This window comes from Pholcus phalangioides, unplaced genomic scaffold, assembly GCF_987345545.1.
Source record: "Pholcus phalangioides strain wild (caught in Gottingen) unplaced genomic scaffold, Ppha-v1.0 ptg000015l_1, whole genome shotgun sequence".
Lineage (NCBI taxonomy): Eukaryota > Metazoa > Arthropoda > Arachnida > Araneae > Pholcidae > Pholcus > Pholcus phalangioides.
The window spans coordinates 57667648-57691093 of NW_028301608.1; the positions used below are offsets into that span (position 1 = coordinate 57667648).

At 36.9% G+C, this 23446-nt stretch overlaps 1 protein-coding gene across 2 annotated transcripts in view; it reads left to right on the forward strand.

Annotated features, from left to right (window-relative positions):
• Nucleotides 1-1014: 1014 nt before the first annotated feature.
• LOC149076290 (discoidin domain-containing receptor 2-like) overlaps nt 1015-23446 on the forward strand; it is a 55272-nt gene continuing 32840 nt past the window's right edge. Inside the window, exons 1-2 of one of the 2 annotated variants that reach the window (XM_089243847.1) lie at nt 1015-1301; nt 21408-21696. In XM_089243847.1, the coding sequence (XP_089099973.1) occupies nt 21564-21696 (133 nt within the window). In that variant the 5' untranslated portion in view covers nt 1015-1301; nt 21408-21563. Of the gene's footprint in view, nt 1302-21407; nt 21697-23446 lie in introns of those variants that run through there. The other variant, XM_089243846.1, reaches the window with a different exon arrangement.

The window sequence follows — 23446 nt, forward strand, 5'->3', positions numbered from 1 at the left end:
AATCAAATAATGTAATGATTGTAATAATATAATAGTGATTGTAAATATGATTATAGAAAAGACAGAAATGCAGTACTCCGGTGAGTGAAACAAAACAAAATGCAGAAATTTATGAATTAAAAAAGAAATTGATAAACCAACGTGCAGGGCTATGAAAGTCGAACTGCCCGTATATACACGATTGAAGGGCGTATACATGAAGAAGGGGGATTTTTTTCTCTTATTGCACATCAAACTTTTCCCAAAACTTTATTTTATTTTGGCTCTACAGAGGAAAAAAAAAAAATAAATAAAGTAATTAAATGTATGTGTACTAAAGACAGCTTTGTCACTTCAAGCTTTAAAATCTATATTTCTTAACTGGCAATATATTTGTCATAATTTTCAAATGTTTTATCTAATAAAAATATCATGTTTATATTGTGTTTATAGTCATGTTTATAGTTAACGTACATTTATAGTTGTCGTGTGGATCGTAATATTCGGTTAAGAGGAGGAAAAAAGGTGACATTCAGATAAGCGGGGAACATTAACATTGCGTTTATAAGAGAAATTTTGATTGCAGAGGATTTTACCTGTTAAATCTAATGAAGCGGGACGGATTGTATTTGCATATGATTCTATTTCATTTGATCTTTTATAGCGCAAAGTAATCCGGGACAAATAGGTGTCCAGAAAGCCTTTTTCAGGACAGTGAATTTAACCGCGGGAAACCGGAACTGTTCTGTAAAACCGGGATATGTGACTACCCTACACAAGATTGAAAATGATAAATAATATAATGCCCCCGTACTTATTATTTTCAAATAAAAACAACTAACCCACAAGCTTCAGATAAAAATATTGAGTTACAGACAGATCATATGTAATTAAAAAAAAAAAAAAAAAATCTGGTGATTTATAACATAAAAAAAACCACATTAAAAAGTATGATTTGGCAGCATTGGCGATAACCTGGCGCGTGGTAGGTTCGAAATGTCACACCGATCTCGTGCGAGTAGTAAATATACCTTTAGTTCTGGGTTCCTCGCGGAACATTGCGGGAGAATGGGTCCAGAGATCTCTCTCTTATAGTGGAATAATACACAAAAATCCGGTTCTCTATATCTTCAGTGTTTCCTTTCCCCCTTATTCTTTGGCTAATGATAATTTCAAATTAATCAAATATTCATTAAATCATGTGAGAGTGAACAAAAAAAGGGATAAACTCCAAACTGTGCAACATGTGACATTTCATTGGAGTGCGATTCGGAAGAGGATTCGTTCAACCATCACAGAATAATGAGGATTTAAAAGAAAAAGCAAGTAATTTTTTTAATATCAATAAATTATAATTTTATAAAATTCCTTTCATTTTAGAAAGGACCACGTTATAAGTTGAAATTAAGACTTACTCAGAGTCTGATATCAATTATATTATACATCACATTAAATTCAGTTTTAAAATTCTGCAGAAATTTAAATTTAGTATTTTATCTACGTTAATAGTTACTTATAAAATTACTTCAAATATATTATTTTGAATTATTTACAAAGTGGTTGTACGCATAGAAATTCGTATTTATTACTAAATTGTATATCATATTCGTAATTTTATTGACATTAAATTTCACTTAAGTAGAATATTCGTGTAAAATCCCCATTATTTTCGCGAAAAATTGAATCAAGTAGTTCAATGCTATTAGTCTGATTCTATTCAGACACAAGCGAATAATAACCCAGAAAAAAGACAATGCACTTGTAATATAAACACTTGTTGTAATTATAGTTAATCATCTGATACTTGAGTGTTTGAGAATGATAATCCCCCCGTAAAAACGTATTGATTTTTTTTAGAAAACACGGATGTAAATGTGTGCTGTTAGCATATTTTTAATTGAAACAATACATCAGCACATCAATTCAGTTAATTAGAGTGAATTTTTAATTAGCTTAAATCGTTAATTAAGGATAAAATATACAGTTAACCTTGATTTTAATGTCATTTACAAACAGGTAATATCTTTCTTAACAAAGTTGAAACAGTTTTTATTTTGAATTTTATTTTGAATTTCCTCAATTTTGTGATTGTATTGCTTGCTATAGTTGGTTGGAATCATTTCCATCTTTACGAGGCACACTTTAACCTCTTCGGCAAAGAAATGTGCCGTGGCGTGTCAGCGCTGCAATACACAGCATTATTGACAATGAAAAGTGTAGCAGAGGTGTCTTCTCTCAAATGCTGAAGATCAGAAAATGGATCAATTCAATGAGATGAATTTTCTTCTATTTTTACGTCAATGGAAAGGAAAGAAAATGTACGTATATTCGAGTAACAGGTTTCGAATTTTCAACCAACAATATTGATGGCAGAGCCGCAGGGTGATTGCTGCACAAATCTAGAGATAGTCACGAATTCTCCTCCCTCACGCATCATGCCTGTCGTGAACCAGCCAATGTCTATGTATTTTCTTATATTTCTTTGTAATATCCTATAATGGATTGTATGTTCAAATGCTTTACTTCTCCAAGACCACGATGACCAGCCTTAATTGCATTTGCCCTCCATGAAACAGGTGATCGAAAAAGAAGGATCGCACATGAATTTCATGAAAAAACGAAGTGATGCACGAATCAGAATATTTAGAAGCCTTTTTGTGTCGTTATTATTTCAAAATTATATAATGAAGTCATTATCTATTTTTATATCAAAACTTTCGGAAACTGTCCGCCAGTATAAATCGTACAAAAGAAATGAATTTATTATTTCCCATGAATAAACAAATGTTAATTTGTTTTTGTGTACCATAATTGTTTTAGTGGTAGTTCGTTAACAAGCAATATAATGGATTGATGAATTTTAGATTTATGAATTTATAAGCAATTGTTTTTCTTGAATATCAGCATGCATAGTTTTTGAATTGCGTCGAGTAAACGCAAATTGATTGATAAAATATCCTCCTGAAGCATAATCTGATTTTTATGATAACCTAAATTTAATTATTTTCAAAATATTAGTGAAGCTAACATGAAAATTATTGAAGAAATATATCGGGGACTGAATTTCATGTAAAATTTGACATAAATTCCAAAACTTGAAAAAATCTTAACATACTATTCACATACATGGTCTTCAAATCCTGTTATTGGGCCCTTCAGCTGATAACTTTGGCAGTCCTCGAAGCATGAATTTTTCATGCGCAGCACATTAGTGTAAAACAGGGCTGTACAAATCACAAAAAAATCTTGATTTTTAAAAAAAAATTATACCTAAGAAAAAGTCGAAAATAACGCTTCTTAAGACTTTTTCAGGGCATAGTGATCTTCTTTCATCTTGGCAGATATGCGGCTATAAATTCCAAACATTTTGTGCTGCCTGCAATTCGGTGACTCAGAGAAAATTTTAGGCGCTGATACCAATTTTTCAGTCGCAACGGTGACCTAGTACCTGGGATTTGTCCAGTCCTGGTGTAATATAGCAATACAAATAATAGTATACGTCCCGATCACCTCTTTATATTGATCCCATGACATTTTTCTATGTTATACGAACGTTGTTTTCAATTTCAACCATAAAATCGTTTCATGGTACTCTTTTAATAAATTTTGCACATATCATAAGTAAATCAAAAAAGAAAAAAAAAATGGAATTCGGCAGATACTGATGTCCAGTATTACTGAGTGGTATTAAATCCGGTTTACTTACGATATTAATATAGCTTTTCTTATCGCGTAGATTTAAAAAAATATATTTACTGATATAATTTTTCCCATATTTTTATCGAAATCGTGTGCGTGTGTGTGTAGCTTTATCCAAACACATATTCAGATCTATTATTTTTTTAAAAATGCGAAAAAAATCCCCGGGTTCTCCCTTTTTTTAAAGCTTTCGCACATTGTAAACGTTGTTGAAAGCTGCAGTCGCTTAGCTCCGCGGAGAAACGGTTAGCTGTCTGTAGTGAAAGCACTGAAAACCCTGATAAATGATTTCTCACGTCCCGGGTCTTTTGAAGTGAACCCTGTTTGATCCCATTCCTCACAATAGACGCTCTATTCTGCGTTTCTGCCTTCAAACTAACATACAGTGTATAGCAGCAAAGAACGATCTCTCTCTCTCGGAACACGTTCGCTCTTCTTTGCACTGGGGACGATACTGCTGCCGCCTCGCAACAAAGCTCAGTATTATCATTATTGTAGGGGGGGGGGGGCATTAAAATGAACCTATAGTGGTTCCAGGTAGAATCATTTGTGCGAATAAAATATACTTATATTACGCGTCAACTGAAAATATTTATGCATATAAATGCATAATATATGCATAAATAACATTTATGCATATAAATAAATTCGTAATTATTATTCTTATTGTTATCTTAATTTCCATATTATCTTTGGCGTCTTCAAATCTATGGCTTAGTCAACAGCTTAGCAGTTCCAAATTGCATTTCTGGACTTGAAGAACGAACGTTCCTGCATTTTTTTTCTTTGATGAATTTCTTCACAGCTGTGTTATCCGAAAAATTAATGCTTGTGTCGCATATTGGAATTATACTTTCAACAACGTAAAAGTCCTTACGCTTATTTTGATTCATACAGTGGATATGCTGAGTATTTCAGTATCGCTTATTAATTGAAATCTATGTCAAATCTCCCATAAAATTCAATCCACACCACATATAACTTCAATAACTTTCATAAAAGCCCCACTAATAATTTCGAAATAATTACATTTTTATTATATCAAAAATTGAATTATGTTTCGGCGACACGAACGTATTTCAAAAGTTATTTCGCGTTTGCTCGATTTAATCTAGAAATGATACAGGCTGATATCTAAGATGTATCAACTTATTAGTCTATAAATCTAAAATGTATTAATACATAATTTCTCTTATCCCATTTATCACCAATGGAAAACAATTCAGATACACGGACACAAATTTCCATTCATTCCTTTATGGGAAATAATAAATTAATTTATGAATAACGTATGCGAAGCGTTATTCCTGAAAGTTTTGATAATTTAAAGTTATTGATAATATACACCAGTCGAGTCAAATTAATGCGATACCTTTTAATTTTGATTGCGTGTAGCCAGTTAAATAAGGCAAATGTCGATCTGACTCGATGCGAATATGAGATGAGATGTAGGCATTCCAAAAATGCATTAAATGTCACTCCCTCAGGTTTAAAAAAAGTTGTTTTTCAGATGCAAAATAATACTAATAATAGTGATTTTTGGCTTACCAGTGAAGCACCTGGAACTAGACAGTTTGTGAAATATTCGCGCACTGATGTCGCTCGATTGCACAGTAACCACACAAATATCATCACTCTGTTCATTATGAAGTGCTGACAACGCATAACCAAGCACCATTGATACGAGAGGTGAGTGGGTTAACGTAGAGTAATAGTAATAAAATATATAGCTTTAGTCTATGAGGGTCAACCGACTGTTCAAATGAACCTGATAGGACAGGGCTTGATAAATCTCAGGCGAAAGGCCACCATCGCGAGTAAAAAATCGGCGTTCGTGACTAAATTGTTGCTTGCGTAGTGACTAAATATTATTGGGGGTCTGCCTGAGAGCAAAGCAAAATTTTCAGTATTTATGCCAGCGTTTCTTCAAAAGGTGGGGGAAAGGTCACCAAGGCCTAGAAAAAAATATATATTTCGGCCCGTTTTTTTCTCAGAAAAGAATATTGGTTTCTAGAAAATTTTGCATCTAATTTTTTTAATATATTTTCATTTGTCTTTGTTTTTTATTTTCTTTATTTTAAAAGATTTTAAACTTCTGTCTACAATGTCTGCACAAGTATCCTGCTGTTGATGGATGGTGAATTCAAATGAAAACTCACTGCATCCGCGGCAACGAAGTTGCATTCGTATAAACAACTGCAATTTGCGAGACAATATCCAAATATAACCTCTTCTAATCAGCAAGTTTGCCTCCTTGGACGAATCTCGTTTGGAGCTATGTGCAATAGATGGCAGCTGTCGCATCGAGGACAAATTTCCGAGAACAAAACTTACCATTGCTGAGAGAATACAAGCTGGCGATAGTATATTTATTGGAGAGACGTATACGTTATATGACATTTCTAAGTTCACTGATACTTCTAGAAGCTATTTTCAATCGTTATAAATTTTTGAATGTATCATTGGATATCATTTACTTCAATGAATTTTTTCTTTCTTGAAATGCATGGGATCATCAAGAACAGTTTGCGACGTACGGCGTGGCCCAGAAATGTCTGAAAAATTTTAGAAAGAACATGATGGAAACTTACAAGTAGGCTACTTTTCTGCTTGCAACCAATCAGTTTACAGACACAAATCATTTCCCTCTATATTTTTCTGTGCTTTTTTTTTCGGCACCTCTGACTTGGTGCCCCTTTCTACGGTTCTCAAAGCTCCTAGAGCCCTCTCCTGTCTATAATTACCCAGAATGGATCTTAAACACACACATTTCGGCCAACACAATTGTCATATTCTCTCAATAGATCTTACGCATTCTCTTCGGCAACTACTGAATCATTTGCAGACTGCTGGGTTCTACGTTAACCTTCCAACACCTTATTGTGTGTCAATCCAAGGTAATCAGCCGACTACTACAACTTGGCCGTATATGCACCGCGCACATATGCCTCTCTGCGGAATTTCTAACGAACAGGGTACAAGCAGGTACGAAGAGGTGTGTACTATATATTAGTGATCGTAACGTATTTAAGTTGCCCCAGTTGTGCTTCTTTTGTGTCCTTGCTGGTGCTGTCATCCGTCATCCATATTATGAAGTGAAGATGGTAAATGCCTGAATTTTTTATGCTCAGGTAAGTATATTGTTGAAGATATGTCTTATTTCTGCGGTGAGACTTTTTCAAATGGGAGACCGGCCCTCACTTGCTCCTCGGAGCTTGAAAACTAATGTCAGCCAACCACCACTGTGTCGTGAATGAGGTGTCAACCTGTATGGTCACGATGAGAGTCCCGCACGAAGCCAACACGACTACACACAAGCGCAATCTACCTACTGTCCGAACTGCGGTTTTCCCAGACATTAGCTGGTGGTCACATTAATGTAACTACTTTACCGCACACCAACTCCGGTCATATCGCCATACGGCAATTTCCAACCAGTGGAGTAATCGGGAAATGAAGGTCACATCTATCGGTGGTCGCCCCAGGCTCGGGAAAACTTCTTCCGTTCTCTGTGCTTACCCAGGATTCGAACCCATTGACCACGACGGTAACTTTCATGGTGGAAGACGAGCATCGTACCACTGCAACACTCAGGTGCCATCCATGAAACTAGATTGCGTATAATAGAATATGTGCATCGGAGAAAAATTATGAGAAAGCGGTACACATAACTTCACACCATATACTCTTAACGGTGCTCGTCTAGTGCTCACGGCAATAGAATTTTATTACAGTTATGAGATGCATCTCACTAATGGTGCTTCTTAACATGTCAATTATGATTAAGCTCATAAAATTTCGATTTATATACTAAAAATAGCCTGATTCAAAGAGCTCTCAAATTTACTTGTCCTGAGTCATACTTTCGGATGCTAGTTAGAGAACATCGGTGCAATTCGCGACATGTTTCGTGAAGGAAGTTGTAGGTGTCTCTCAAGTGCTCCACTGAAATAGATTTCGAGTAGGAACCTCTTGAGATTCGAGAGAACTTCTCACTCTGCGTACCGATAGGATTTCTATTCTCGGTGATTGAGACTTTCATCCTGTCGCTCTAGAAAAGATTCGGATTAGTCATTCATGCTGAAAGCTGCTGCTGCTATCAGATCTGAAAAATAGTTTAACACACTTCAGAGCGTGTGTTTTTCTTTTCTTTTTCCTCAATTCCTTCCACTAGTTGACTTGTTAACGAATGCGGACGTGTGTTGCAGTATTATCTACATGCTATTTGCAAGTCATAGAAAAATCTCCACTATCGATGATTTCAATGTTAATCATTAAAAAAATATGAATGATATATTTTATAAATATTTTGCTACGGTAACTGTGATATAAATCCGGTTAATTTGCATAACAACCGACCATTTTGATAAGATTAATAAATTTTCCCGAATTCATTACTTTTACTGCCGATTACGCATAATACCCAAACGTCGTTGACAAACATCGTAAATCGTACTAAGTTTGCCATATTCTCCGGTTATTATGCATGATCACAATTTCTGATTGGTAAATGTGATAAACCGGTATCACTGCCATGTTAAGATTTTATTATTTGGATGTCCGTAGCTATGAGCCAAAATCTGAGCCAGATGTAATGAACTCTGAATTAACGAATTTTTCCGAACACCGCGGAATAACTCCTGTTCGACCTCGTATATAACTCAATTCTGAAATGGAACCTCGATATAACGTACTTCTATTTAAAAAAAATTTATGATCGTTCCCGAGGCAATTCTTATTTCAGTTCTTCAATTTTATGGTTTCCTAATCATGAAAAAACCCGATTTTAATCGTTAAATCAGTCCAGTGGTGCAATAGAAGTTACGGGTATAACATAGGATCCTATGGGTTCGCTTGAGTTGGGGAGCGATGAGAAAAAAAATTCTGAAGTGGGGGCGATGGAACAAAATGTTTGGGTATCTATGGTCTCTCTAAAGCATAGTTTCTCAACCTTTTTTGTCCCATCGCCCCTTCTTCAGAAATGTTTTTCTCCCATCGCCCACCAACGCAATCCAACCCATAGAATCCTATGTTATACCCGTAGCTTCTACCGCCCCAGGGGGCGTTAACGCCCACGTTGGGAATCACTGCTCTAAAGTGTGCGTGTGCCTGAATGAATGAACTTGTACCTGAAATTCATACGACAAAATAAATTGGCCTACGTTGGATGTAAAATGGCTAAAAATTCAGTCGCCACAGCGCAATGAAAATGAAATATTCCGTCACAAATGGATTTTGTAATTGGACTTTAACCTTTTGATTAAAACGAAACACAAGGCGAATTCCTGCGGTTCAACACAAAAGCACCTGCAATGCCTTAACCGCACTTACACACACATACACACGCTAACAAACTACTAACCCAAAACATCTGTTCAGTTTACGAGTAACAAACTTCAGTGTTAATTACCGAAACTTTGCTAAAGGAAGGGAAGGCTTTAATGCAATTAAAGAATTTACAAGACAAGTTTGGGGACAAATTCTAACCGACCGCAAATTAGTGATCCGATCTCCGGTGCTTCAGGAATAAAACCCGAGATCTCACTGATGCCGCAATTTTCAGTGTAACTTAAAGCGGACAATTACACAGTGCTTGCTCCCTCTCTCTCGTTCTCTTCTGGAAGAATAAAATTTAGAGACTTGTTTTGAACATCATTACGGACACGCAAAAGTTTATCTCGAAAATCATTTGGAAAGAAGTTAACGTTGCAATTAAGGTAACAACCGACCGATTGTCTTCGAATTATACCCGAGGTTGTTATTTATGATTTATTTCTGAATATAGCAGTTTTCAGTCCTCATTTGGAAATCTCCCTCGTTCCTATGTTTATCCATTATTATCGTAGTCCTTACATTATATACTATTCATTTAAGTGCAATATATAAATTCGGTCTCACAGTTATTTATTTGATGCGGAGTCGGTATGAAAATACTCTGTACAGCTTTATACTCATACATTTTTTACTCTATTGTTCCGAAAGATTACAAACAAATGATAGTTATATATGATTTATGGTGTGAACTTGTGGGAAAGGTAGACTATCTCTTATAACTAAATGACAATAAAAAATTCAAGACACGAAAATCTCTTATAAAGAAAAAGACGTTATAAATACAATTCAATTCATTTACTGCCATTGAAAATTCAGTCATTATTTATAATCGTTTTAATTACAGTTATGTGTAAATTAAAATCACGTGGTCAGTCACTTTCTACAAAAGAAATACAGAGCATTCGGGGTCTGAATGTATTCATAAGAAATGACTTATATCTTGAGTGATTACACTTATAAATTTAAGTTACATTATATATATAAATGGGGAGACTCAAGTATATTTAATTTACTGGTTAATAAAGTTCAATGTGAACACCATATCAGTGGGCCTGCAGACGTCCAAACGATCCCTTGCCGAACGTTCAGTAGCATTTGAGGCTTTATTAAATAAATTGCTGCAGACGCTATACTTTAAATCGCATGTGAGGGAGCTTCACATTTCACTCACTTCGTATAAAACGTTCAAGACGAGTCACTGATTTTAATTCGGCCAGCCCAGCGTTTCTCAACATTTCTGAATCCAAGGACCATTAAAATTTCTGAGACAATTCGACGGACTTCTAACATCGGGAGTAGCGTGACCGTTAATCCAGGGGTTTAATCAAGGGTTTGAACTTTATTATATATGGGGAAATTATTACCGTTAAACCCCTCTTAACGGACACCAATTAAGTTGGATGGACACGACAGATGTTGGCTTTCTGTGGTTCCTAACTACAAGGCGCGTTCCGAAAGAAATGATACAAATGTTCCATCATCACACTTCACTTTTGAAATATAGATGGCAGCACTGAAAAATCAAACACAAAACTAGATACGCGTTCAAACACACACTCACATTACCAGCACAACTCACTCGGTAGTAAATTGCTCGTAGCAATAGACTAGAGCAGCGGTTCTCAACCGGTGCTCCGGGGAGTCCTTGGAGCTCCGTGTGCACTTCCCAGGAGCTCCGCGGCCACTCGAGGATAATAAAATAAATCAATAAATTTGATGAACAAACAAAAAAAACGAGGCCTAAAGGGTTCCCCATGTAAATAATATACTAAAAAGGGCTCCTCGAGTTAAAGAGGACTCCGCCATAGAAATTATACACTGAAAAGGGCTCCGCGAGTCAGAAAAGGTTGAGAACCGCTGGACTAGAGTTTCATTCCGTTTGAAAAAAGGAAAGAAAAGACACCCCCCCCCCTCTCTCTTTTACGGCCAAATAATAATTTCCCTTTATATGATAAAAGTATGCATTTCAAACTCCTGACAAACGATCACCCCTTCTTTTACGGACAATTTTTTTTGTCCCACTAGTGTCCGCAAAAGAAGAGTTCTACTGCATATTTTGATATATTTCACATAAGTTACAATAACAATTATTATTCTGGATCCCTCGGAAAGTATTTTGGAGGTACAGATGCACAGAGTATAGAATATTTTCGCTACACTTCATGATATCAGATTTACCAACCCGCCAAAAGAAGCCGTTTTCCAGAAACATCAGTGTAGTTAAGTCTGTACTTTAGCTCCTGATATTTATATATATCGCGCAAATTCACCACAATCTCCAGATTGCTTACCGCTCATACTCAGTACAACGCGACTGGCATCAACTATAATCTAGAGACCAGAATAACCTTCTTTATTTTGGGAGATTTTACGTTTCCATTTTATGACTCGTCTCATGTTGTGAGCCTCTCATCAGGGTTTATATTGCACATAATATATTCTTGAAGGCTATATCGCTTATCTCCGGCTACTACTCTCAACCCGACGCTGTTTGGAAGATTGAGCCAAATTTGTTAGAACGCATATATGCCGTAAAATAATCATAAAGATAAGTGACCAGCAGTTACGGAATATTTACGTATATTTTTCTCTATCGAGATATCATATACCAGCTGGAATATTTCTTCTATACTCACAGACAAATTATATGGATGCTTTCATTGAAAGAAACATATTTTGTAGGGCTGGGAATCGATCAAAATTTTTAACTGGCAAATCAAAATTTTTTATCAATCAATCGAAATATAATCGAATATTTTTTGTGCCCATATAATCTTAATAGATGCTATAAATAATGCGGTGGAACCTCGGTTAACGAGCTTTATTCATTCCGCGAACGTGAATCAAACTGATCAAATTATTCGAATCAAACTGATCAAATTATTCGAATCAAACTGATCAAATTATTCGAATCAAACTGATCAAATTATTCGAATCAAACTGATCAAATTATTCGAATCAAACTGATCAAATTATTCGAAACAAACTGATCAAATTATTCGAATCAAACTGATCAAATTATTCGAATCAAACTCCTGCATAGGATATAGACCTATAATACATTGGACGAGCCAATGAATTTTCAGATATTGACCTTGGCCCGCGCCCATCTTGAGCTAGAAATCAGTGAACATCCTTATTGCAGGGAGGCGTCTCAACATCATGGGTCCTCAGGAAAATTGCAAGGTCGTCTTAAGAGCCCCATCGCCCCCCTTCCCCTGAATACAGTAATTTTTCTAAGACCCCGTACTTGGAAAGAAATGCCTGTCTAGTATGCAATTCACATATTGAAGCTCTCGAAAATTTTGACTAAATATCGTATCATGAGCGTCCCTTTTTCAAACTTGAGGCCCACGTATTAAGACGGCACTGACAAAGTGTTCTGGGGTCACCCGTACTTGACTGGGAGGAAGTAAGCTTTTATATTAATTACATCCAGAAATTTTAGTACCAGATCTCCTCATCATGTGCCCCCCTCATGGATATGAGGGCCCGGGCTCGCGGATTTAGATGGTCCTGGTTCCATGCTGTACTGGATTTAGACAGTATTAACATTTTCTTCCCACCATAATTCATTTGAAATCTATCACCTCTTTTTCCGTGAGAACCCCTCTTCTCAGCACTCCCTCTCTCTCTTGTCGTGTTTCCCCTTCATCTGATTTTCACCTGTGCCCTCCCACCCCAGAATATTTCAGAGACGCTAGAGGGCCATATGGCACCATGTTAAGAACCACTGCAATCGAACATGTTAACATAAATCATTGATCCGAAATATCTGCTGCCACCTACCAAATAAAACTAATATGATTTTTCAATTGACATTAGTAAAAAGGTTTTCAATTGGTGAACTATATTGAAAAAAAGAATAATACGGTTATGAAAAATTATTTATGAACAACAACATTTATTAAATTACCAAATTTGCTGTAAAATTTTAACAGTTTATATTTTTGTAAAGTATAATTACATAATAAAACTTGCATAGCCTTACTGTACTTTTCATTCAACGGCTTTCTGTGCAAGTCGAGATGAATTCTTGCAATATCGCTGGTTCTAATACCAGTGATACTTTGTGTGTGCTGTGATCGACCAGTGTTTCTTCCCCCTCCCCAGTGCATACGTCTGCCCCATATTTTCCCTTTTTATAGGTTTCTGAATGCACTTGGGTAGCGTGGATTTAAAGCTGGAAGTGAAACAACGACACGCATTGACAGTGTGAATCCAGGAGAGGCTTCGACTATCATCGACTTTTTGTTCGAGTTGTGGTCATCAGTGGACAAAAGAACCCTCAACCTGTTTTGTATTTCAGTGTCGCGGATCGATCTGTGTTTTTCCGCTATCTGCGGTTGTTTCTTTTGGGCGAGATATGTATGTTGTGAAGTGAAACCCGGTCCAGACCAGAGACGTGGCTCATCAGGGGTAAGTCTTTGACACTGACAGAGAAATTTCTGCCTTGGATTGAGAACATGTATGATTTGAGTAACGATGGCATTAGTGATGAATGTTCTGTGGTTGATCAATTGCAAAATCTGATAACATATTTTGTTGAGTTCAAAATGTCACATAACAATGATACTGTACTCAAAAAACTAATTAGTACAGGTTGTTTATTTTTTGGAGATCTTGAGGGTATTGATTGTGTTCATAAGCTGTCTAACAGCTTTAAGAAAACGCCTGTAAACTTGGTAACTGATCCTGGTCCCAAGTGTGCTAAATCAATTCGTAAGAGTAAGAAGGTAATGGCTGATAATTTATGTGTTAAAAACTCTGCTACAGGTAAAGAATTTGTGAATGGAAATGTTTCAAAGATAAATGATAAGGTAATCAGCCCAAATAATATTTATGATTGTGTCAAATCAATCGATAATTCTGTATATTTATGTGATAAAAATGACTTTAATTTTGAAAATAGTGTCAATGATATGAAACCATGTGATAATGTTAAGATGGTATTAATTCATGATGCATGTATCAACAAATCGAACGAAAATGTTATCAAATCAGTTAATGGTTCCATGTATGTATCAAACAGAGTTATTCATGATAATGATCATGACAAGTGTGGTGTAAATGAAAATCTAGCATTTGATAATGATAATAGTAACCCAAAAGTCAATGTTAACAATACAGATGTTGTTGATGCTATAATTCTGGGTAATGTGGTCTGTAATGATGAACATGGTATCAATGATGTCAATGTAACCGATTGTTTGGTAAAAGAACTTGTCATGAATAATAATGTCACACTACTACCTAATTCTGATGTTGAGAAATTGGGTAAATTTGTTACTATCAGTGAAGGTTGTGATGATGATGCCAACATATCTGATAATTTGGTGAAGGCCTCAATCAATGGTTTCAGTAAAAAGCGTCATATTTCAAGTAAATGTAAATCACGTAAGCATAATGAAGCCCTTAAAAAGAAGTTGAAAAGATGTGTGTTATCCAAACTTGTGTCATCTCAATGCCCAGTGCCGAATGAGTGTGATAAGCCTCAGCAAAAACGATCTGACTCTGACACTGATACTGATCATGATGATCCGGCACTGGTAAATAGGATCACCAAGGAACTTTCCGACTGTGTTAAGTTATCTAATTCAACGGCTAATCCAGTTTTGCCATCTGTAACTGGAAATTCAGTGATCCCTGACGAAGGCAATGGCAACGAAAAAAGCAGATTCAACGTGGGAAAATTGAAAACCAAGAACTCTAAAAGTGACAAGCATGCTAACAAAAATATCACTGTTGCCAAGGCCCCTCCATCTAATGCATGTATGGCAAAAACTTCAGATCGTTATCTGCCGTCTCTTCAATCCAGGATCTCGAAAGAGAAACCGGATCCAGCACTTGGTTCCATGGTCACAACTGACGAGCCAGATAATCACCCAAAATTGACGAAGTCACAGAGATCAAAAGCTAGAAAAAAGGCAAAAAAGATGTCTACAAGAGCAAATGAGGTGATGCTCTCCACGGGAATTAACAACTCCACTGGAGCTACTGCTACCCCCATATTTGAAGATAAATCAACAAATGAGTTTGCAATCGCTTCAACAAGTCATCGAAGTCCAGTGAGAGACTCAGGTGGGGTTGGAGAGTGCAATGCAGAGTCGGATTCAGTGGAACCGAGTAGGGTAGAATCTAGAATTGACAATGATTATCCTAATGGTGACAACGATGAATTCACTCAAGTCAACAGAAGACGAAAAAAAGTTAATGTACCCCAAATTGTCTTATCCTCTTGGGGATCCAACTGGCTTGCAACCTTTCGAGATATAAAAAACAATTGTGAATTTGCTCCAGTGTCTAAAACGACAGAGAAGAACATTCTGTTAAATTTATTTAGTGAAAATGATCACAGGAACGTCACAAGGTTCTTGGACGATAACAGGTTCGAGTATCATACGTACCAAATGAATAGTGAAAGGTCCTTAAAATTTGTAATACGTGGTCTACCAGCAAATGTTAACCACTCTGACATCACTAATGACTTATCAAAACAAGGATTCGATGTGATAAAAGTATGCAATCTCAAAAACTATACTTCAGGAAGAGTACTCCCGCTCTTCTTGGTGGAAGTTCCGATCAACTCTAAAGAAATTGCCAACTTGGTCGACATCGACGGGGTTCCAATAGAGATTGAAAGATACAGAGGAAATCGTTTTCCCTTGCAATGCAGGAACTGCATGAAATTCGGACATACAAGTTATTTTTGCCATAATCAAGCCATATGCGCATTTTGTTCAGAAGGACACAGTACTAGAAGCTGCTTGGTTAAGGGAGATCTGAACAAGATAAAGTGTTACTTCTGTGGAGGCCCTCATACAGGAACGTATTCTAAGTGCCCTGCCAGACCTGCTTCCACAGGTGAATCTGGAAGAACCTTCATCTCCAAGCTTCCACCTTCGCTTCGAGATTTCCCCCTTCTAGGCAGCGTAGGAAATAACGTAGTTTTAGAACGAGGAAGAGACAGAAATGGGGAAAACAACTTTTCTGAAAATAAGTTGTCTACTAAAACGGAGTCAAATCCTTGGGTCAAGGCTAGTACAATCCCGTTGGTATTACAACGTTCTGTAGATGAAGTCTTAAAGGGACCACATATTCTTGGAATAGGCAAAGTGCATCTCACGGAAGCCGAACTGGTCGAGGAGCTGAACAGAAAGTATAACGAAGCCGAGCAAGTGAAAATATTAGATTACAAAAATAATCAATTTGGAATTAATTTCACAGATGTAATTCATGAATTCAACAAACATCTTAATAATCGTGATGATTCTTTCGGCGATCACATAGTTAAGCCGTCTGAACTTTCCAAATCTTATAATAATTCTGTAAACAGGCAAATGCCAGTACCTTACCTTGTCATTGATGAAACTGATGTCATTGATTCGTCTCTACATTCAGTTCGTATGTCTTCAACTACTAATGAAACAGTGGAGAATTCACAGAAGAAAAACATCGAGAACTTTTGGTCAATATGGGCATTTCTGAAGATAAGGCTCATAACATTATTCAAATTCTGATTGGTTTTATTTCAGCGCTCAAAAATTAATACACCAGTGTCAACTATCAGCAAACCGCTGAAAATTCTGGCATGGAATGCCACTGGGCTTAAACAGGAACTACAAGAATTCAAACAATTACTCTATGACCTACAAATTGATGTAGCACTGGTTTGTGAAAGTTTTTTAAAACCTTCTCATACTTCCAATATCTCTAATTTTATCTGTTTACGTGAAGACCGTCTACATGGAAGGGGTGGTGGAATTGCGGTGTTCGTTAAAGAGGACATTCCTCACCAAAAACTTTCGATTCCTTCTTCAACTGAAATGGAAGCTTTGGCAGTAAACATCTTCATCAACAGATCACCAATAACCATTTGTGCAATTTACAAACCACCTAATAACCATGTTGATATCAATCTCCTAAACTATCTCGTTAATATCAACAATCCGGTACTAATTGCTGGCGACTGGAACTGTAAAAGCCCTACATTCTTCAGCCATTCCACAAATAGACAAGGTAGAGTTCTAGAAAGATTTTGTAGGAATAATTGCTTGTGCATTCATTCATCAAACATTCCAACCAATTATCCTACTAGTCGATTTTATCGACCCGATGTTCTGGACTATGGAATCTCCAAAAACTTTAGGCACAACATCTTTTTCGAAACAACTGCCAAACTTAATTCAACTCACAACCCTATTATTTTCACCATCGATATAACTAGACCAAAGGATATTCCATATCAACTGGTTACCAACTGGGAAATCTTCCGCTCTACGCTGGAAACATTACCAGTGTGGAACTCAGCGGAATTGACGACGAACTGTATTGAAAATGCAGTAGTTGATGTGACTGAACAAATTAAAACAGCTATTCAAGCCTCTACCAGGAAGATTAAGGCAAAAGAAAACAGATTTGGCATTTCGGAAGAATTACGGGACAAAATCAGACTAAAAAATCGGGTCCGAAAACTCTGGCAAAGATTTAGAAGACGGTCTGACAAAACCACTCTAAACAGACTAGAAAAGGAAATAAGACAAGAAACAACTGAATATGTCAATGAGAGATTCACCCACTTCATTGAGGAGGCCACAGCATCCGATGGCTCACTTTGGAAGGCGTGGAAAATCTGTAAACGAAAATCTCCAGCGGTGGACAAAATTACAAACGAACAAGGTCAACTGTTGTATACAAATGAAGAGATTGTTGAAACGTTTGCTGATAACTATGAAAAGCAATTCATGCCAAACAGTCTGCAATCTCGAAGTATTGCTTCAGCTCATCATGGAAAAGTTCAAGAATTCCTGGATAGAGTTCGCTCGGATGCCTTGCGCGGAATGGGTGCTGCCGGTTTGACCAATGTTGACGAAATCAGGGGCATGATTAACAAACTCAAAACTAAAAAAGCTTCTGGTCATGATGAAATTTCAAATCTCGCTCTTAAAAATCTTCCTCTTTCTATCCTCAAATCATTCACTAATATATTTAATAGCATGCTTCAGACAAGCTATTTTCCTAATGTCTGGAAACTTTCTATTGTCAAACCTCTTCATAAATCTGGAACTGACCCACTTTTCTCTCAAAACTTCAGACCTATCAGCTTACTCAGTAACATTTCTAAAGTCTTTGAACGTATCTATATTTCACGTCTTGACGCTTTCCTGTCCTTCAACGGCATTCTTCGAAGTGAGCAGCACGGATTCAGGCGGGGGCATTCTTGCGTTACTCAGCTGCACAGAGTTACCGAGTTCGTGATGACTGCGTTCAACTACAAGGAACATGTCTGTGCTCTCTGTCTGGATATATGTAAGGCCTTCGACAAAACGAATCACACGACCTTATTATCCAAACTAATTGACCTGGGTTTGCCTGACTATTTCATCATCTTTTTAAACAGTTACCTTTCCAATCGAAGATTCCAAGTCAAAAATGGCAACTGTCTCTCAACTGTTAGACCAATAAGAGCGTCTGTCCCGCAGGGTTCTTGTTTGGGACCACTGCTCTTTGCGTTATACATCAATGACTTCCCAGCTCCTCAGCGCGGAATGCTTGGTCTATTTGCTGACGATGCCATCCTGTTGACCAATCACAAAAAAGGGAAAAAATGTATTGAAAATTTACAAGAATCAACTGAAGACGTTGAGGACTGGTGCCAAGACAACGATATAAAGTTGAATCATCAAAAATGTCAATATATTCTCTTCACAAGACGGTACAAGTTTCCAAGAACTCCCATATACATCGGCAATACGGTGTTGACAAGAAAACTCCAAGTCAAGTATCTAGGTTGTATACTAGATAAGTCGCTCTCATTTTCTCCTCAGGTAATGTACGTAAGAAATAAGGCCTCACAAGCAGTTGGGATGCTATCCAGAATCACATTCCCACAGGCCAGGCTAACATTGAGGAATAAAGTAATTCTTTTTAAAACTATTATTCGTCCTATTCTGACATATGCTGCCCCAGTGTGGGCTCATGCCAGTCTTGCAAATATGAAACGTTTACAGACACAGCAGAACATCATTCTTCGTCAGTTTACCAGAGCCCCCTGGTATGTGAGAGGAAAAAACATCCGTAAAGATCTTGACTTACCACTAATCTTGGACTATATCAAGGACCTTGCAAATGCTCATTTTGACAGGCTACGATCTTCTGAACACCCGCATCTTAGAGAAATTGTCTATTATGACCCTAGAATACCCACAGTACACTCTAGGCCAATGGACTTGCTGAGCGTGGATTGGGTGACGAATTGATGTAATTTGCAGAACATTTTCATGATTTTGATTTTTTTTTTTTTTTTTTTCAAATTAATTTATCAATCTAATATCAGTTTTGTTTGATATTGCGGATGCTGTGATCGCAATTCAGAGGCATTTATATGTTTTTTTTGTTTTTTTTTCGCAATTAATAATTTTTCTCATTTATTCATAATTTGCGCTTGCATAAAATGGTGCATTTGGGTTCGTGTCGTGTTGAAACTTATGTTATTACAATACAGAGATGGTATGTGTCATGTCTTCATTATAACTTTTTCTTTGACGTTCTTGATTATGGTTATATGACAGATGAGGGTTCAACAGTACCTCAAACATCTCTGGTTAGTGTCTCTCGATTATGTAAATATTTATAATGTTGGAGTTTTTGGGTAGCATATCATCAGCTACTTCCCCTAAGACATTTCCCCCTTGTTCTTCGATTGTGTTGTGTTTTATCTCGATGAGCATTCATTTCGCGAAGATTTGTAAACAATACTCTCCTGGCTTATTCATTCTCTACACACACACGCATACACTACATACCTTACACACATGCACAAACTTGTCTTTTTCCTTCTCATACCACCCCTGGTGATCTGTAAGTCGCCAGACAGCCTGCAAAGGCTGGGCAGCGACGGAAACGTTCAATTCTGGTCTGGTGCTGTACTTTATCCTCCATTCGAAGAGAACAAGGGGGAAGCTAAAATAAGACGCCCGTGGCCTTCAAGAAGTCCATTTTCAGTCAGTCAGCCGTCCTTGGTTCTATGAACTTAATTCCGATCTTTTATTCTCATTCACCTAGCAGTACGAAAGGTGGCTGTTCTTGACGAAATTTACCAATGTAATATACTGTACACAAATATCGACTGATAAAATTTTTCTGATAAATTTAATAATTGTATGTATATTATTGTTTTTTTTTAAATATTATCAATATGATACAATATTTTTTATTACTTTTTTAATCTGTTCAGAAGCCAGTCAACAACTTCAATCGGAAAATTATAACAGTTTTATTCGATAGGTGACAGCAAAAGTTCCTGTGAAATGATTTTTCTTTGCATGTTATACAACTGCAGTTGTATAATACTGCAGTAGTTCGCAACCTGATGTCATGTGGCCCTGGGATACTCTATAAGGGGACCACAGGTAGAAAGGGCAGCCACGAAATGTGCTGAAGGGAGCCACACACACAGAAAGAGGGGTGAAGAATTATAGCTTTCAAGTGAAATATGTACAGTATGTAAAATGTATAATGCGATAAACAAACATGCGATACGATAATGTATACAAATTAACTTACTCTAAACAATGAAAGACAAGAGGACTATCTAATGTTGGACGATATTTACGAACTGACCGTTTGCATTCATTTTCTTTTGTGTGATTTTAAAAATAATGTATCCACTGACAGGCTTTTTGCCTCATTTTTAGGATTTCTCGGAGATGGGAAATTGCATTGTCGTTGGACAGATTTATTGCTTGCTTTACTGTGCTTCTGTTTCATCAATACTTTTCTACAGATTATTATTATTATTCACTGATTTCGAAACTACTTTCGATTGCACTGCCGCTTGTATTTTAGAAACTACTTTTTAATGGTACTTGTGAGAAGATGAACCTAATGCTTCCAAATATACTATATACATATCGGCAAAACAAAAACGTTTAAGAAACTGTGAATCAGACGAATATTAATATAAATGACATACTTTGTTTTTTTAGTGTTGCAAGTTGCGAATAATGTGCAAGTCACGACCAACAGAGAACCAATATTCGGTTCACACAAACTCAAGGATCTGAAAGCTCATCAACGCATTTGAACAAGTCGAAGCCACTAGCGATAGTCCTTACAACTGAACGTCTTTTTTTATTAGAAATATCACCTCTCAACAGGGACAACAATATCCTCCAGTCTAAATGTTTTTTTCTGTACATATTATCGCACCTCTATCTAGGGCTAACATCTTGGGAAACCCAATTTTTCTGAGGGACTCTGAATGTGTCACTCTTAGTTTTCTTTCTCGATACGTGATCATGATGTCCATCTCATACTTTGCGTACTAAAATACTTATTTCCATCTTAACGTTGGCACTCTAATTTCATTAATTATTACCATTTTTTATTCACAGGTTTTTTCTTACATCAGGCAACGCAGACGGCAAAGTGGAAGCGATGTTTTTCTCACGTCGACGAAAACGGTCGAACGGTCTGTGTTTCGTCGCTTCAAGTCGCGCATATGGAATGAACATTGAACTGTCACACACAACCAAACATTGACAAAGAAAATGAATCTATTGCAGACAAAAAGAGAGTCAATTATTCCTTCCCATGGCCATAATTATCTTCTCCATCACGTGTTATTGAACGTGCTGATAACAACGACACTTTTCATGACACTTAGTAACAGTTTAGACTTAGGTAAGTCTTTTAAACAAATTTTACTTGTGTAATTTATGCATGTATACGTTAGGATAAATGTGATAAATCCGGTTATTATGCATAAGAAACCGGTTATTATGCATGATCACCGAGCATTTTGGTAAGTTTGATAAATATTTCTACATTTGTCACTTTTACCGCCGATTATGCACAGTACCCAAGCGTCGTTGGAAAATTTGATAAACTTTCCTAAAATAACACTTTTACCGGTGATTATGCATAATAACCGATTCGATTTATAAAATTTAGCATTAAATACATATTACATGAAAATACTCTTCAAAATCACATTAAATACTTATTTCACTCTCAATAACCCTTCATTTACTTTTGTCCCCCACCCTTTTAACCCGTAATATCAGCATTTGGTATTAAACGGATGAGCGCTTTATCTATTTACTCGGAAGACACATAAGACCGATCTAATAACAAAACGGGTTCGGCCTCACGAGATCGTGTCCTGTCTGGTTGAATGTGCTTTAGTCGGTCCATTATCTCCGTGAAATGTCTCAAGTTTATCTATAAAGGGAACGAATAGAGGGATCCTCTACATCCGAAGTACTAATATATTACACTGCCCTGGCCACGCACGTGAACTCGCTCTTTGTCGGCAGCGCTTCTGCTACCATAGCAAACAGTGAAAAAAAAAAAACCTAATAATAAAAGAAGCTTTAAACACGTGGATCGTGTGCGGACCGAAAAGTACCAAATCGTTCGGAAACATTCGGGCCACCAAAAAAAAAAAAAAAAGCCTTGTTCTCTTATCTACGGCCTTCCATGCTCGATAACCGTAAACCGCGGTTTTTAGACGAGTGCCAGTTGCAAGGCCCTACAATGGCACTGTGATTTTTTTTTTTTACTTTTATTTATTTTGTGCAACATCCTCCCCCGTAAAAGCTATCAAAACAGCCATTGTTAAGAGCTGACGATACTTTTTTTTTTGTTATCCCTTGTGTCTAAGCTCTTTGCGTGGAAGCTCTTAAACAATTTCGGAACAGATGTTCCAAAAATAAAATAAAAAGTCTGGAGTTACGGATGTTTCACGGCGTCCTTCTTTTTTTCACCCCCTTATTTTACTTTTATTTTTTTGTGAAATCAATATCCTTTGCTTCTTATTTTTCTTTGAAGTCTATGAATAATACTCTCTCTCTCTCTCTCTCTCTCTCTCTCTTTAATGTCACCCAATTCCGATAGAGGAAATTGTTTATTGAATAAATGCATCATTATCCATTTCGAGTCGTTTCATTAATAACTGTTTGATTAACCCGGTTACAGTAGAACTTTGTTAACTCGAACCCGGTTAATTTAAATTTTGGGTAATTCGAAGTTGTGCGTGCGTGTGGGGGGGGGGGGGAGGAAAACATGATTTTTCGGTGAACAGATTTACTTTGGAAGAATTCTGCAGGAATCCAGATAGATAGATGGAACCGCTCAAAACCCCGGACTGATACAAAGCACCTTACTTCCGTTACCTCAAAAGAGGCAGAGTTGTGTCGGAAAAGTTAGCGAAGATTTATAGCGGTTGCTTCCCTTGCCCCGTGCTCGCAAGTTTCGAATCACTCCCGTCGTTCTCCCCATGAAGACAGCCATCAACTCGATGCAACGAGCAAGCCATTTAACAAAAATGGGTGACTGAATCGAATGACTAGGGGGAAAAATTGCACGCGCGCCCAGTGGCGCATAAGGGTCGGAGACCGCAGCCCGGGATATCGTAAGAAGTGTGGAAAAT